This window comes from Perca flavescens, chromosome 13 (assembly GCF_004354835.1).
Source record: "Perca flavescens isolate YP-PL-M2 chromosome 13, PFLA_1.0, whole genome shotgun sequence".
Taxonomy (NCBI): Eukaryota; Metazoa; Chordata; class Actinopteri; order Perciformes; family Percidae; genus Perca; species Perca flavescens.
Genome location: NC_041343.1, coordinates 10856295 through 10874574, shown reverse-complemented (window position 1 = coordinate 10874574; position 18280 = coordinate 10856295). Strand labels below are relative to the sequence as shown.

Below are 18280 nucleotides of genomic sequence, written 5' to 3'. Positions count from 1 at the left end.
CCATGGTACAGCTTCTGATGGCATACAGTACAGTGCATGTTCGGATAACCGCCTGCAGTCTTGATTTACCGTATATGCAGTGTAACATTAGGGCTTTTGTGTCCTCTTTCTACTCTAAAAATAAATCGAAATGGAGTTGACTCTTAAAAAAAAAAAAAAAAAAAAAAAAAAAAAAAAAAAAGGCCTAAAGCTACAGCAGGAAGAACCGTCTGGCTTCAGTTGCTCTAGCAACTGGTACGAAATGGACTCTTGAAGAGGTTGCTCACTGAGCTCATTCAGCACTCACAGAGAGGTTATCTTTAGGCATCTGCAACAGTCTCGTCACAATGAAACCTGTATGGAACAAACTTTTAAATGGTACTGTAAGGGAAGTGGTAAAATGTTGCACAGCAGTTCTTCAAAGTGTGTATAAATAGCTGTGGGAAATGCACGTAGAAGTGCAAGCTATCAACGGTACAGCAAAGCTCTCTCCAGCATGGAAAGTTGATCTTTACAATGTCAGCTCATTTCAACCCAATATACTGAGGGCTGAAGTGTTTGGCAGTAGTAATAGAGACTGTAGGGAGTAAGACATCTTTTCTGTCTATGGTCAAGTAAATGGCTGTATTCAATATGGCTGCAACTAATGATTATTTTTCATTGACGATTAATCTGTTGATTTTCTCAGTTAATCGACTAGTTGTTTGATCTATAAAATGTCAGAAAATGGTGAGAAAAAAACCCCAACTCAAAGAAAATTCAGTTTACTGTCATAGAGGAGAAAAGAAACTACAAAATATTCACATTTGAGACGCTTTCTTAAAAAAGGACTCAAACCGATACCTCAATTATCGAAATAGTTGGCGAAGAATTTAATCGTTGACAAATACTCAATTTAATCTTTGCAGCTCTAGTATTCAACAATTATATTGTGATCAAAGGAAATAAAAAGGAGGCAGAGTAAAAGTGAAAAACTTGACAAACGCAGCCAAACACCAGACCTGGTACAGCGGTTCAGTACTCAGTGGGCAGCTATAGCGCTCACTGTGCTTCTGGAAGTTAATGCACTTGAAGCAAAATGAAATGAAGAAGTATAGATGTAGTGAACTAGCAGCTGATGATGAACTGTGAGACTGGATGGAAGATGCGTGCTGTTGACCACCAGTCCTGTCAGAGAAATAAAGACTCAGGGCTTTTACTGTAAGCTGATACAAATACTACAGCAGCCCACCCTGTTTTTTCTTTTTTTCTTCTTCTGCTTTTCCTTGTTGTTAAAGTGAGGTTGCCATGGCCCTTCGTCTTGTTGTTATTTTTTCATTGGATGGCTGCTGGCTGTGGTGCCTGCTGGGTAGCAGTGATTAGAAAGAGGCTGAATGCACAATGCAGCTCTGGCTGACTGATGATATGGCCGCTGAATAGATACAGTGCAGCAGGAAATACAGCGTGAGGAAATGAAATGTACCAGAGATACACAAAATAACACTATGGTCTGCATGTAAATCTCAGACCCACAAGGATAATCCAGAACAAAAACAGTTATTGTGTAGACATTCATCTCTCTCTCTCTCTCTCTCTCTCTCTCTCTCTCTCTCTCTCTCTTTTTGCTCTCAGGTGTGAAGTGGAGGGCCTCCAAAACACAGACCAAGACTGGTAACATTTGTTTACGTCTCTGTACTTTGTGTATGTATTTCCATGCATGTGCACCACTGTAGCCCTTTTGTAGGACTTTGTTGTACCACAGTGCTTCACATCTTTTGTGTGAAAACAGCTTAGCAGTTTCTGCAGATGTCGTTGATAGTAGAGTAATGCCGAAATCTACATTTGCCCTGCCAAAACGCCATCATCAAACATCCATGTGTGAGTTGCTGCATGTAGTGTTTATCGTTAGTGTTCATCTGCTGCTGTAATTGGATTTTACTTCACTTGATTACAGACCCTTCCTGTAAGCCTTTTTTCCCCCCAATAATGAATCAATGAGTAGAGCAGTCTTCTAAATAAGAATCAAGGATCTAAAGCTTCAGTGCAAAGGGGTGGTCATTGTCATTGCATAAGCTAAGATCTGAAATTTGCAGCGCTTCTAGATTGCATTTTATGCAGTCAGACGTTCTTTAAATGAGATATCATATTTGTTTATGTTCAAAATCGTAACAGCGTATGCATTAATGTGTGTTTTAGGCTGCATGTATCACCCAGCAGAGCTGTACTCTGGCCGTAACACATGGGTCTCCTATCAAGCGGGTGGACCTAACAGGGGACAATGGGCCCCTGTAAACAGTCGCCAATGGAGCCACACAGAAAGGTCTGCAGCACCATCATAACACTCACACACTTACCCCAATTTTTCACTTGGTGCGTCTGTGCTGCGTTCCAATAATAAGATAAAATAAGATAGACTTTATTGATCCCACGCTGGGGAAATTCTCTAGTTTTTTTTGGGGGTGGGCTTTTCTCTTTATTTAAAACAAAAAAAGAAGATAGTTTTGGCACAAACAGTCCTTCAAAAAACATGAACAGACACTAAAAACCTGGGAATGTTTTCTTCTGATCTGAGATAGATATGAAAGGGGGAGAGAGATGGGGGATGACACGCAGCAAAGGGCAGCAGGTCGGATTCAAACCCTGCGCCACTGCAAGACTCAGCCAACATTTCCTACTTACAGCAGTTCAAATGCAACACAACAAATAAGAAAATACACATTAAATAAGAACAGAACGGCAAAATATCTAAAAAAAAAAAAAATATGTATAGAAAAATAAGTGAGTAATAATAATAATACGAACACCTGTTTTATATACAGATGAATAAAAAAATGGCATATTAGCATATTGCACGGGTCACAGTAGGAGGTGGCACAGAGTAATAAATAAATAACTATACATAGTGCAGAATATTGTGAACATGTTGGCTCATGTTGCTGAACAGCTAGCAGTGCTACATGATGTTGTTGTGTTGAAGAGTCTGACTCTGACTGATAAGCAGTGGTGGAATGTAACATAAGTAAGTAGATTTACTCAAGTACTGTACTAAAGTATAAATTGGAAGTACTTTTCTTGAGTCTTTTCTTTTCATGCTACTTTCTACTTCTACGCCACTACATTTCAGAGAGAAATACACTACATTAATTTTACAGCTTTAGTTACTTTTACGAATTAAGATTTTTGAACACAAAACACATGTAGTTTATAAAATACAATATTTTATTGTAAATTAAACTATCCAACAATATAACGGCCTACAAGTCCAGCTGAAATAATCCTGTTTGGATCGTTTCCAGTTTCTATAATCTAGGATCTTTCTGCATTGAGTCCTTTTACCGTTAATACTTTAAGTACATTCCCCTCATGATACTTACATACTTTAACTCAAGTAACCTTATTTACTTGTAACACAATATTGTATACAGTGTGGTATTAGTACTTTTACTTAAGTAAAGGATCTGAATACTTCAATAAGACTACAGTAAGCTTCATAGAAGTCAAAGGGACAGTGTTGGCTGTAACTGTTGGGAAAGCAGGTACAATAGAAATGCCTTTAACACCTAGAGTTGGCCGAAGCCTTCCTGAAAAGAATATACACTCAGTGGGAGTGGATAGTGGCACAACTTGAGGCTTAAACTTCCCCCGACAAGGATTATTCCAGCAGGTGGGACTCCAGCCTTTGTTGTCTGTTTTTTTTTTTCAAGATAAGCACCACTTTATGGGACTGACTGATTAAATGAAAATCTCTTTCTTCAGCTGCATCTGCAGTTTAGACAAGCAGGACTAAGAGAAGCTTCAATCTAACTATTCAGCTGCAGCAGTCGAGGGTGGCTCTAATGAATATGATTGTGTCTGTAGCTGACTGGTTGTAGGGCTGTGCACCGAACGTCGATACTTTTATGGCAATGAAAAATATCCTATCCCGATCCTATGAGTATCGAAGAATTATTAATCTTTCGGTGCCAAATTTCAGTTCCTAAAGCGTCTGAACGCGTAAGCGCAAGCTTATCTGTCCTCTCTGCATACTGACAGAGAGCAGAGCTCTGACACACACACACACACACACACACACACACACACACACACACACACAGAGAGAGGTGCGGACGGAGTAAACTACGTCGTCGGCTCTGTAGTTTTGTTGAAGTCACAGTGAGTCACAGCAATGCCGATAAAGTGGTTTCAAGTGCGATTACAGTTTTTCAAAACTTCACGCAGACAGCAGCGATATGATATTAATAGCAAGCCGAAAGCGGTCGTGGTGCTGTTGATGTTACACTTCCTCTTAGACAAGCAGGCACAACGGTGGTTTCTCTGCCCTCATGACTATCAGTTATTAATGTTACTCTGAGTGAGCAGTTTTACCCGAATTTTTACATTTTGATAACTGCTTTGATTCACAATTAAGTTGGAAAATAAAAGCTTTGTGTTTTTAATGTATTTTTGTTGATGTTGAAATGGATTTTAAAACATATGGTATCGAAAAAGGTATCGTTAGGAACCGGCATCGAAACTGAGGTGTCAAAATTGGCACCGGATCGAAAGATTTTGAACGATACCCAGCCCTAACTGGTTGTGGTTTTGGCAGTAGTACTTGGGACTCCGATTAAAAGGTGTGACATATATACTTAACTACAAACCATAAATATATTTGAAAACCTCTTAGCATAGCAGTGGTAGGTTTTGCATTGAGCAACATGCACTACTGTAGGTTGGTAAATTGTATCAACATGTAATCCAATTCAACTGAGAAAAATAGCACCACCACAATTTTCCTTTCAAAGTTTAATTAAAGACCTCAAAATGCATGTTTATAATGAAAAAATATAAATAATAATAACTGGGTTATCCAATAGTCTATAGTGAAGTGAAGTTCAATATAGTCACAATGACAATATAACCCTCTGCTTTATTAGCAAGCTATCCAAATTAACTCCATATTTAGTGAGGTGGTAGAAGTTTATTGACAGTGGCTGGCTTTTCCTTATAAGGTATTGAATAGTAGTCACTAAAAGAAATGCTCCTGAAGTAACTTCTCATTTTGAGTGTTGCAAAATTAGCAATCAACAAGGAAAAACTTGATTAAGACATTTTTAAAAATAGTGTACATACACAGGAGCCTGCACTTGAAAAAAGAGACTTATGGCAGCATTTGTTATATTTGCTTATGGGCTGTATATTTTCAAGTCTCGGCTGCATTATTATCTTATGTTATGTTATTTTTTTTTTTTTTTTTTTTTTTTTTTTCGCTACCACAGATGCCAAGGAGGGCGCAATCAATCACATCCAGCATCAAGTCGTCTTTATAATAGGTGAGTAAAACAGTGTAAATCATCCATACGCTACATTTTGCAGTTTTGCCTCTTAAGGCACAGGTAATCGTTCTCAAAATAAGTTCTGGGCTGCAATCCATTTGTTACTGAAACTACTGGGATACTCAGCTTCACTTGTACTTTCCCCCTGAGCAGCAGAACCGTACAACACCTGATCTGCATCATCAAAGTTGTTGCTTAGTTCAGTTGGTCTTTTGCTTAGGGGGGAGAGGACAGTCAGCCATGTCCAGGACAAGGGTACCTCTAGGGGGCACAGACAGCCTCTACGTCTCTGGGATGGCAAAGAGGCCTTTGAGGCCCAGAACTGGCACCACAACTCCACACGCTCATTCCACAACAGAGCTGGCACCAACAGCGGTTACCTAACAGGACCAGAGGAGCGCTACACTAACTGGGACAGCAGTGTCAGCAACTCTGTGGTGAGACCTGCAGACCCTGAACAGTACTACTTTCAAATGAGTTGACATTCACACTGCATGAACTAGAAGTGTGTCATCATTTGACTCTTAGATAAGCCTGTAACGGTTATTACATAATTGTCAATTTGTTTACATATTTGTGGTTTTTTGTTGGGGACTGTTCGTTATTTATTTAAGGGGCCACCGGAGGAGTTTTGGGACCCTCCCTTCACCGGCAATACATTTTGTACGACCCTCCAAAATGATTAGGAAAAGAGGCATGACCCTCCCCAACATTTCATTGATGCTATACTGGTTTGCGTTTGGTAAAGACGTACAGATGCCCATTGTTTTTTTTACAGCTATGAGAAACTTGGCTTAACCTCTGCTTTCTCATCTTACGCATCACACTCCTCTGTTATGGTGTGGTGGCCATTTCAGTAGATTTACTCACTAACATTGTTGGGGAAACACAATAAGCATGGAAACTAAATGCACACTTCCTGCATTACTGCATTACTTCAAATACTAAGTTACTCCTCTAGTAAACTAGTTTTCACATGAAATAAAACATTGAGACCATTCAACAAAGCACACATGGGTAATAATCAATCGCCAATCCCGGCACGGCTGTCTTGGAACGCAATAGACAGACGGTGGCGGAATAATTCAACTAAAATGTAACGGTGAACAATCAGTGTTCGACCTACAGTCTGTTGAGATGCCTCTCCAAACGCAGCGCAATCGCACCATAAAACGTTAAGACACATTAAGAAAAAAGATCCGTATTTTGCCGTAATCCAATGACATGGAAAAAAAGTGTTCGACCTACAGTCTGTTGAGATGCCTCTCCAAACGCAGCGCAATCGCACCATAAAACGTTAAGACACATTAAGAAAAAAGATCCGTATTTTGCCGCAATCCAATGACATGGAAAAAAGTAATCCACAGCACATATAAAAGTGATTTAAAAAACATGAGAAGGGGGGAGCCAGTTATTTTATGATAAGAAAGAGGCGTTGTTTACTTCATAGGCTGTGTACTTGTGTTATTACATTATCTGGGTCACATAACAGTGATAACTAAAAGATGTACCCTGAGATTCATTCAAAACTTGTATTTGTTAAAAAAAAGTAATAAATAAATACAGAATTTATATATATATATTTAATCGCAATTATTTCAGAGACAATTAATTGTACAGCAAAATTTGCTTTTTGACTGTTAGCATGGCGGCCCTCGCCTGCATCGCAACAACCGAGAACTCCAATCCCCACCACCGGAGAGATGGGCCCACTCCGACTGCCGCAGGAGCTTTCCAGACAGAATGATAAACAACAGACCAGGACCCTGGAAACGGCCAGCCCTTCACCAGCGGAGAGACCCGCTGCACCAGCACAGTCTCCCTCCACTGCACCCGTTATCCCCAAGGGAAGAGTGTCCAGCCAAGAGGAAAAGGGACTCTGGCCCTGATCAGGTAGAGTTTGGTGACTTTACAGAGGTAATCAACCTTTAGTCTAGCTATATAAAGAATATATAATATAAAATATATGAACATGCATATACAAAATATATACAGGAACTATTTAAAGTTAAATGAGGGGTGGGAAAAATAACAAGCTTCGGCTTTGTCCCGCTCCTTTTCGGGCAGAATGAACATACACTTTATAGATCATGTTTTTTTCTTTTGGTGTGTTGCTATGCACTGCTGTGCATTGTGTTTAGTAATATTTTTGTTCAAAATAAAAATAAAGAAAGACAGAAAGAGGCACATTACAGCGCTGCCCCATCAGTGTCCGATTTACTTAACAACAATATTGTAACTGAAAAGGACTTTCATGCTACATTTCCATTGTTTAGAATCACTAAATCCATTAAATATTATAGTGTACAATTACTTAAGGAATTATGCAGGACTGAAATGTTTTAGTCCCCCTTTATGAGAAACATTGGCTTAGCACAACAAACTTTGACTCCTTTGTTAAATCTAGCCTGTTTATCTGTACACAGCCTTTCATTCCTGTGCAATAGCACCACCCATTGGTAAAACCCTAATCTAGTATGACAGGATATTTATGCTTCTCTGTTTAGTCATCTCATCCTGGGTCAAGGCATTTACCTATACTTGCCCACCGCTGCAACCAAGATGACTGGAAGCCTCTTAGTGACAGATCGGGTCATAGCCACCACTCTGACTACAGGACCTCAACAACACAGCAACAGGTACTGTGAGCTTCTATAATCAGTGGATAGAAGAGTCTTGAATGTCATTGTACATGTATAACGCAAGTGAATGAGGTCCTTTCAGTGCAAAACATCAGCAAAAGTGCAAAGCAGGTTAATAAATAAATGCATATAAAAGAGTCTCTAAAAGTCTCTATAAAAATGTAAAAAAAAGAGGCTTTTTTTTTAAAGAAAGTGAAAACACAAAAGACAGGCATATCATACAAACAAGACATTCACTGCATGATTCATTCTTTAAACCCAAGAAGCGTTGAGTGCAGTTATGGCTTTTGGATTAAAAACTGTTTCTGAGTCTGTTTGTCCTTGTTTTAATTGTCCTGAAATGTCTGCCTGAGAGCAGCAGTTCAAACAGAGAGTGTCTGGGGTTGAGATGGATCTTTTAGTATGTTATGGGCTTTTTTTTTTTTTTTTTTTTTTTTTTTTTTTTAACCACAAAATGAAATTGAGCAAACATCAGTTTTAGTTGATTTCTATTATTGGTTTTGAAATGTGCAGGAAAACTCTAAACTGCGAGCTGGAGGACACGGCTTCAGTAACAGTCACCTAGCGGCTCCAAACCAGAGTTGTGGCAGCAGACCACCACATCACGGGAGCAGGGGGAAGGTCGACCGGAAAATCTCATCTTCACCAGCAGACCACACCTGCGTGCCTTACAGCCACCAAAACCACCATTACCACTATCAACGGCACACAGGCCACCCCAGAGCCCTACAGCACAACCCGCAGCTACACCCTCTGGAGGAGAAGGACTCATGGAGCCATCACCACAAACAAAGCACAGTGAGAAATAAACATTTAACCCTTTGCAAAAGAATTGGTCCGCCAGTGCCTACATTGGTAGGTTTTCTTATTGTGATGTCATTTCTTGGAGTACCTTCAAATGCTTCATGCCCCTAAAATCAGTACAACCTAAGCTAAAAGGTTATGCAAGTCGATAAACCATAACCATTTATACAATTATTTAAATTGTGTCATAAATAAAATGAAATAAAAAAATCGGACACGGTTCCATGTTTTTTGAGATATGCTCATTTTTATGAGCTGAGCGTAAGGGCGTTTTGATAGTTTCATCTTGAAGTGATCATATTATGCTTTTTGGCTTTTCGCCTTTCCTTTATTGTGTTGTGTATCTTTATAGGTTTACAAAGTGAAAATGCCCAAAGTCCACCCCAAAGGGACTTAGCATTTCCAACAGAAAACACTGTTCACAAACTGCTCCAAACAGCTCTATTGTAGTCCAGCCTTTAGTTCCGTGACAAACGTGGTCACTTTGTAACACATTATAATGCTCGCCTAGCTGCTAGCGTGGCACTCCCTCACACTCAACAAACAAGCTAGCAGTACTCACTGCACATGTGCGACTCCCAAAAAAGATGTAACAGAAGTGTGATGCCTCACTCTGTAGCTAAAACAGAGAGCTCAACACACAGGGTGAAAAGAGGAGCTGCAGCACTGTGCAGTACAATAAATATATGGTGTTTTCTGAAAATTAAACCATGTAAACCTATTCTGGTACAACCTCTAAATACAATTATGAACCTGATAATGAGCATAATATGAGCACTTAATAGTTTCTAGCGGCTGTCTGCGGGATCTCCGTTCTCTAAGGGTTAAACAGCATGAGCACACATAAGTTATTTCTAAATAAAAAGGTAGAGTGTATTACATTCTGTATCCAAGCAACTCTGTTGATTAATCAAGTACATTGGACATTAAGCTCTCAATATCTCTTCCCTTTCAAAAGCTGTTTCTATGCCCCCCCCCAATTAAAACGCACAACAGTTCAGGGGTGCCTGGATAGCTCACCTGGTAGAGCGTGCGCCCTATGTACAAAGGCTCAGTCCTTGTCGCAGCGGCCGCAGGTTCCATGCTGACCTGCGGCCCTATGGTGCAAGTTATTCCCCGTCTCTCTCCCCTTTCACATCTTCAGCTGTCCTATATAATAAATGCCTAAAAAAATAATCTTAAAAAAAACAGATAAACAATAATAGGACTATAATAGGACTTATAAAAAGTGTTATCAACAAAAAAAAATTATGTAGAAGGGGATGAATAAACTATAATATAAAATTACAATAAGAGACAAAACAAAATACATTATACTTCTAAAAGTTTACCGTACAGTATGACAGTGTTGTCCGTTTTTAGTGTCTGTAGGTTTGAGAGACTGAATATATTATTTGAATTCACGTTTCCATGCCATTTCACTAGGCCTAAGTTGCTATTAATAACATCATGAATGTAAGTATAACGGTACACGTAGGGCTGGGCGATATGGAGAAAATCAAATATCACGATATCTTTGACCAAATACCTCAATATCGATACCGTGTTGGCTATTGGTGCTTTCACAAAATATTTACAGTGGGTAAAGGCAAATAATAGAACCGCTAGAACAGTCTGGTAAGCTTACATCACTGTACTGTAATGCAGTCTTTGAAAAAACGGGAAAAGACAACACTTATGCCATTACGATATTACGATATCCAAAATCTAAGACGATATCTACTCTCATATCACGATTTCGATATGATATCGATATATTGCCCAGCTCTAAGTACCAGTATATGATTCTATGTAATTGAGTGTCCCATCCCTGAACAAAAGTCTAAACAGATGTAATCTTAACTCTGCAGGAACCTCAGCGCATTCATCAAAGGGGCAATTCCCGGGATCCAGCCCTCTCCAAGTCTGCTGTTGCAGACTCCCCTCCCTATTCCTCCCTCCTCTGCAGCCCTAACGCTGGAGATTCTACTGCAAGCAGCAGTCCACGAGCTCCTTCCAGTCCCTCTCCATACACAGTGGCCGGTGGCAGAAAAGATCCACTAATCATTCGTCAGTGTAGTCCTGGCCTCAGTGGACAGCAGAAACTGCAGGGAAGCCCTAATCGCACCCCGAGACCTAGCCTGACATCCACCACGTCTCTCACATCTCACGCCGGTGCAAAATCCAGGTTTTCAGACGTCAAATATCGAAAGGCCTCGCAGCCCCTCTGCTCGCGACAGTCCACCCACAGCAGATCAAGAGCGAACAAGCCCGAGAAGGAGTCGGAAGAACACAAAAAAGCCGAGAAGCTGGTGAAAAAGGAGAGAAAAGGCGAAGAGAGAAAGAGGCGGAAGAAAAAAGAGGAAAAAAGGTTGGCCGAGAAACAAAAGAAGAGGGACAAAGCAGCAAGGAGGGAAAGAAAGTTAGGCTTGAAAACGAAAGTCACAGAAAATGAAATGTTTGCTTCCAACTCTTCAGGAGAGGCCAAGATGAGTAAAACGAAGACTACAACCGTGTCCCCAGAGAATCCATGCCAGTCGGCGCCCAAACACAAGCACAGGGAGAGGAGTGAGCGAGCGGAGAGGACACACAGGCCATCCACAAATACTCCTCATCCCAGCTGCACATCGCAACCATCCTCAAAATCCGGAAATCATAAAATGCCCAAGAAGAATGGCAGTCCCCCAAAACTGCCTGTCAGGAAACAACGAATCCAGTCTCTTCCCAGGAACACCAGACCCATCCAGACCATCGTCTCACCCCGATCAGAAGACCAACCACAGGCGAAGCCCGATGACCCACTCCCCTCCCTTTTATTTAAAGCCTTGGCGCCTCTCAGTAGAGCATGTTATATTAGCTTAGAGCAGCCCATCCATGGCAAAGACGCTGGGCAGGGAGGGGTTCTCAACGCTCCAGACCTACAGCCTGTGGGACATTTGAGGGAAATGGACGACAACCTTGCGAATACCCCTCCTGTTCTCAGCTGGCAGGGCTCTCCAGTATCAACTCTGGGAGAAGACGAAGAGGAGCTAGAAAAGGGAGTGATAAGTAGACCCGTTCTTCAGCCCAGCCCCACCCAGTGCTTCTCTCCGCCTCCTCCGCTTGTCGACAGCGACGATACCAATAAGGAGGCTTGTGAAAGCCCAGCGGCTGATTACTCCCACGATGGCGTGTCCGAAGTCGGCGATCTGCCTCGCGCGACGGAACAAGTTGGCGAGGACGAAAAGGACGAAGAGGTGGACAGCGGCGGGGAAACCTCCGGCTCTCTTCTCTGTGAGCTTCGCCACCACAAAACCGGTTTGGATGATGTCTTCCAGAGCCTGGCCAACTTTCTCGGAGGCCAGAGAGTCGCGTGTCGAGGCGGTCCATTTGGGGGGCCTCCCGCTGGCACCAACGGAGGAGTGAAGTACTCCTCTTCTTTTGAACTGGGGCCGGAGATTCATGAGCATCAGGATTTCTCCCCCACATCAGAAGCTACAGCATCGTCCACGCCCGGTAATCAGTCACCAACTCACACTACCTCAGACACGCTTTTGGAATCCCACAGTCCGACACATCTGGGGGAGCCTGTCGCGGACTCCTTGGCGCAGGAGAAGCAGGAAGAAATTGAGACCGACATAAAAGAGGAACAAGAGGGTGTGGATGTGGAGATCCTCACTGAGAGTACAGAGTCATCTCTTTTGGACGGGTCGCTGAGTGCAAAGCTGAGACTGACCACAACACATGCAGCCTCTTTCACCAGCCTCATCACGGTCTCTACCAAAGAAGAGAGAGTACCAAGCGAAGAGACAAAATGCATAAGTACAAACCGAAAGAGAAAACGAAAGGCTAAGGAGGGAGAGATCAAGATTAAGATAAAGACAGAAGAAAGCAGCATCGTCTGTCCTAAAAACAAAGCGAAGATAGATGGCACGAAGGGCCAGATTCCTCAGGAAAATCTAACCCCACATGGCATACACATCCAAAAAGAAAAAGTGGACACGGGGAACGCTGAGGTAAAGATGATAACGGAGAAGAAGAAGAAGGAAGATGTCAGTGAGTTAGAAAATAACTCCGCAGCTGGAAACACAAACACCCAGACCTCAAAATCAGCATCAACTGTGTCAAGTGCAACAATCAATACGTCCAAATCATGTGTTTCCAACCCAGCGAGCAAGCCTCCCTGCTCATTAGCTCCAGTTGACCCGCTCAAACTGAAGGCATTGTCCATGGGCTTGTGTAAGGAGCTGAAGATCCTCTTGATTAAAGTGGAGAGTGTCGGAAGACAAACATTCAACATATCAGAGATGAAAGAGCAAAGAATCCCACTTTCCAAGATCAGTATTAAAAACACGGGCGCTGAAGTGATCAGAGCTTGCAAGTGAGTAGTCTGGAGTCTGGGCATCTCATTCATTCATATCTGTTTTACATCCTTTGCAGACCTTACACTAGGGGTGCATGATATATCGACTCAATATCGTAATTGCATTGTCACATTGCGCAATGTTATATTGAAAGTGTCGCGGTAAGTATGCAATATTTTGTGGAGTGCTGCGTCCCGTCCGATGGCTGTGTGGCTTGGTTGTGTTTGATTTAGAGCCCGCTTGAAACGCTATAATGATCATGTCTCATTGGCCAGTTACCGTGCCACTTGCACGTTAGTGCACGACAGTGCACGGATCCACAAATCCTATGGAGCGTACCGCGTGTGTGCATATTTCGACAGAGTGACCGTGTAAGTGAAGAAATAGATAGAGACAACAAAACGGGTTGTTGAGTCAGAGAAGCGAATGAAAAGTTGTGTCCTGTTCTCTTTATTTATATATGTTATACTGTACAACCAGTAAAACATGCCCTGTTCTGTAGACATGGTCCTTATTTATTTATTTATTCATGTCATTCATTGTTACTATCGTACGTTTTAAGTCTTTGGTAGTAAAAATCTTCTAGACTGTGACTAAAAAACATTATGCCATTATGACAGATTGTCTTTAGATGTGAGATGGTGTCACACTTGAGTGTATGGTAGGCATAAGTTGATCCTCTTAACATTTTGTCTTTCCATCTTTTTCCAGGGGGACGAGGGTGAAGGGCAAATTCAAGGAGTCCTTCCTGCTTCCCGCCTTCTCTGTTAAACCTAAAATTGCCTCAGAGATCCCGATTCCTCGTGAAAAGCTTAACCCTCCGACACCAAGCATCTATGTGAGTCCACACAGATTAGCATCGTCACCATGATCCAGCCCAACAAGTTATATCATCAAGTATTAACTCCTAACAATGTGTTTTTAGCCATGCTAGAGGCATGGTTCTAGGGATGGCAGTGTCGGCCTTTAGGTCCGTCCAAAACTTTGCTTCAAACTGAAATATCTCAATAACTATCCGATGGATTGGCGTACAGTTCTGTACAAACATTCACGTTCCCCTTATGATAACGACGTAACGACCTCAGTGATGCCTTCACTTTTCATCTACCGGCAAAATTTGAATTAGTCTAACCCTTTTATGACTAAATACTCTCATAACTTCTGGCATTCCCATCCGCCTCAGCCGTACTTTGTGTTTAGTGCTAATTAGCAAATGTTAGCATGCTGACGCGTTAAACTAAGATGGGCCAACACATAACATCAGCATTCTAGCATTGTAACTGTGAGCATGTTGGCATGCTGACGTTAGCATTTACCTCAAAGCACCGCTGTGCCTAAGTACAGCCTCAGAGAGCCCCTAGCATGGCTGTAGACTCTGCAAAATCTGCAAAATACCACCATACATCTTGGAATTATATCACTTGAATTATGTCTTGGATTGTTTTCTCGATAGCAGCAGAGAGAGCTGCCTTAGACATCTACACGTTACCAACCTACTGTCAGTATTTTTCATTTGTTTTCAAGACAAAAATTCATTCCTCCGCTGCGTTCAAATGTTCATAATTATTCTGCGTTTCTTTTGCAGTTGGAGAGCAAGAGGGACGCATTCTCTCCAGTTCTGCTACAGTTCTGCACTGATCCCAAAAATGCAGTCACTGTCATCAGAGGCCTTGCTGGCTCCCTCCGCCTTAGTGAGTTTATACACCACACTCCTCTCACTTCATTTAACCCAATCAAATTACTCTGTTAAGCCCAGCAACATTTATCAAATTCCATTTAACCTTAATGAGTTTTGTAGGTTTGGGTTTTCATTAATACATTGACATTATTTACAGCCTTTTATTCATGGTTTTCTGAAACTTGTCATGCAAGGGGCAGTGGAGGAGAAAGGAAAAGAGCAGGAGACATTGCTTATTCAGATATACAGTAAATGTAGCATATCATAGGCTCTTATTGGAAAAACTACCACACTACCTTACAGACGTGCTCTGTTACTCAGAGAGACCTTATCAGACTCGCTCTGCTGACTGGCTTTCGCTTCATGTTCCACAACCTCGATCTGAACTTTAACTTTAGTGCACCTGACTCCTGGAACAAATTACAACTCACTTGTGCCTTTTGGATAATTTCGGAATCTGGTTTTAAACTTCCTAACTTCTACTTGTACTTGCGTTACCGAAATTTCCTTTATTTTATATCCATATTATCCTTATTTATTTATCAATTTTTAGTTATAGTTGTAGTTTTTACAATTACATTTTCTTTTGAACAACATACAATTCGCAACATGAACTGAAATGAGGGTTGGCTCTCCATGATTTTTTCAAGTTTAAAACAGGTTGAAAGGGATTATTTTGGATGTAGGAGACATTTTTACACATGACATTTTAGACCTTTAATATTCTGAGTAAATTATACTGAACAAAAAATATGTGAAGGCCATACTTGGCTGGCCCTTTCTCCACGCCGTATCTTTCACAATCGTTACAATCTGCAAATACAGCAACACATCCTCACAGTCACAATTGTGTCTTTATGATCCATATTTGAATGCAGACCATGTATGCACAACCATGACGTGATGGCATGGCCACTAGTAGTCTGTACTATGATCGAGGAATGCTACTTTGGATGTATTTACATATTTCAGTGTGTGGGTTTTACAATCATCCAGTGTAGATAAACTGATCTCATTTCTATTCCTACACCCTTTTCTTTGTGTCATTCTCTGTATTCAAACTATGAATATAATAAAATACAAAGTTTGGAAATTGGTATTTATCTGATAATAATCTGTGTAATTATATGTTCTCTGCTTTCCTTTCCCTATGTGAGACCTTGGTCTGTTCTCCACCAAATCTCTGGTGGAGGCCAATGCGGAGCATGCAGTGGAAGTGAGGACTCAGGTTCAGCAGCCCGCTGATGAGAACTGGGATCCCTGTGGTTCCACGCAGACGTGGCCCTGCGAAAGCAGCCGCTCACACACCACCATCGCCAAATACGCTCTGTACCAGGCCTCCAGCTTCCAGGAGAGCCTGCAGGTAGACATTTCACCAATCAGCAATTTACTTGTACTTAGAATTTTCTCTTAGGTACGATAAAAAACATGCATCTCCCTGTGAACAGGTGACATTCATCGGAATAACTGAAACAAATGATTTTTCTGTCCAGTTCAGAGAGTTAGGTGAATCCAATTTGCAACTCTCCAAACATCCCATCATCTCCATTGTGTTTTTACATCCACAGATATTTTTGGTAAATGATGTATTTCACGTAAACTTTTTTATTAGATTATGGCATTTTAGGCCTTAATTTGATATGACAGTTTAGACATGAAAGGGGAGAGGGAATGACATGCAGCAAAGGGCTGCAAGTCGGAACCGAACCAGCAGCCACCGCCTCTGTACATGGGGCGCATGCTCAACCAGGTGAGCTAACCATGCGCCCCATTTTCACATAACCTTTGACCAGGACTAAGCTTGAAAGTGAACTATATAGTCATGGTGCAATTTGTTGGGGGGAGGTTGCGTGGGATTTTCCCCTTTCTGGTCTACATATCCCTGCTTCTGCTGAATTATTTTTATAAAATGTATCTCCCCCCCCCTCAACGTGATCAATGCTACTTCACCAATAGACCATTATATACCTAAAATGCAAGTATTGTAAACTAAGTAAAGCGCTGTAACGTGAACAGTCTATAGTGCGATAGAACGATAAAATCCGAGCAGCACCGCCAGATCACAGTCCTTTCAGAGGCCATGTTGGAGTTTAGCCAGAAAGGCCAGTTAAGTTTAGGCACCAAAATGACTAGTTAAGTTCAGAAAAAAAGATCATGGTTTGGATTAAAACACTCCCGAGGAACGAAGGAGCGTTTCCTGGGTGAAAGTATTTTGTTTTCGCTGCAAAGTGAGCTCTGCTCTCTTGTTTGAAAGCTTTGTATTTTCCATTGAATATTGAAGTGCATATTTAAGTGTTTGGCATGCCTTGCCGAGTGGCACTGTATCCATGGTATTGCGAGGGGGGTTTAATTCTTGCATAGTTTTGTTTTGTTATGCATGATCAAAAAACTAATCGCACCCTGTATATAGTGATGCATTAGTTTTTAGCTGTTGGCCAACCTGTCAGCTAAGCTCATGCAGATGTGTTATAGGAGGAGAAGGAGAGCGAGAATGAAGAGGAAGGAGAGCAGGCCAAGTCTTCAGACACATCAGCCACCACAAAAGCTGCCCTGACATCAGGCAACCGTAAAAGCAGCTCTGCTTCGACTAAAGCCTGTTCTGCTACCATCCTAAGCAAAGCCCAACCTGTTCATGCCAACAGCACACCCAGGTTAGCACAAAACTGATCTGTCTGTACAAAGAATTCACTCTTGACGGTGGTAACAATACTCAACTCGGTATTTGGTCTTTTCCCCCAGCTCAGAGCAAAAAGCATCTGGAAAAATCATTAAATTCGGGACCAATATTGATCTCTCTGACCCTAAAAGGTGAGATTATGTTATTAAATTCTGCCCAATCAAACTGAGCTCTAGTGGTAAATTTGAGGTGCATTTACTTTACTTGAGTCTTTTTCTTGTCATGCCACTTTCTACTTCTACTCCACTATATTTCAGAGAGAAATATTACTCTACATCAGTCTGACAGCTTTAATTACTAGTTACTTTACAAAAAATGTTGCACACAAAACACATGTAGTTTATTAAATACAATGTTTTATTATAAATTAAACTACCCAACATTATAACGGCCTACAAGTACAGCTGAAACAATTAGCCAATTTAAACACAGAAGTGTTTGGATCGTTTCCAGTTTCTACAATGTGAGGATTTTTCTGCATCGAGTACTTTTTCTTTTAATACTTTAAGTACATTTTCCTGATGATACATACTTTAACGTAAGTAACATTTTCAATGCAGGACTTTTACTTCTAACGGAGTATTTTTACAGTGTTGTATTAGTACTTTTAAGGATCGGAATACTTCCTCCACCACTGCGGAACTCACTGAGGGTACTTGTAGTTTTACATTACGCGCCATTATGTTTTTATTAGGTGGAAGCCCCAGTTGCAGGAGCTGCTGAAGCTGCCAGCTTTCATGCGTGTGGAATCCAGCAACAACATGCTCAGTCATGTCGGTCACACCATCCTGGGCATGAACACCGTCCAGCTCTACATGAAGGTGCCAGGCAGCCGCACGCCAGGTCAGTGTCTGTGTCTGACAACACAGTTGGGCACTAGGGAA

At 41.4% G+C, this 18280-nt stretch overlaps 1 protein-coding gene across 7 annotated transcripts in view; it reads left to right on the top strand.

The window, feature by feature from the left end:
* The window catches only part of LOC114566359 (lysine-specific demethylase 6B), a 32164-nt gene that overhangs the window by 10286 nt on the left and 3598 nt on the right, over positions 1-18280 (top strand). For 5 of the 7 annotated variants that reach the window (XM_028594751.1, XM_028594748.1, XM_028594747.1 and 2 more), the window contains exons 3-16: positions 1591-1629; positions 2155-2278; positions 5217-5270; positions 5494-5710; positions 6918-7190; positions 7781-7912; positions 8429-8713; positions 10570-13058; positions 13753-13879; positions 14627-14732; positions 15877-16082; positions 17192-17370; positions 17459-17527; positions 18091-18239. In XM_028594751.1, the coding sequence (XP_028450552.1) occupies positions 2160-2278; positions 5217-5270; positions 5494-5710; positions 6918-7190; positions 7781-7912; positions 8429-8713; positions 10570-13058; positions 13753-13879; positions 14627-14732; positions 15877-16082; positions 17192-17370; positions 17459-17527; positions 18091-18239 (4405 nt within the window). In that variant the 5' untranslated portion in view covers positions 1591-1629; positions 2155-2159. The remainder of the gene's footprint in view (positions 1-1590; positions 1630-2154; positions 2279-5216; positions 5271-5493; positions 5711-6917; positions 7191-7780; positions 7913-8428; positions 8714-10569; positions 13059-13752; positions 13880-14626; positions 14733-15876; positions 16083-17191; positions 17371-17458; positions 17528-18090; positions 18240-18280) is intronic. The other 2 variants (XM_028594752.1, XM_028594753.1) reach the window with 2 other exon arrangements.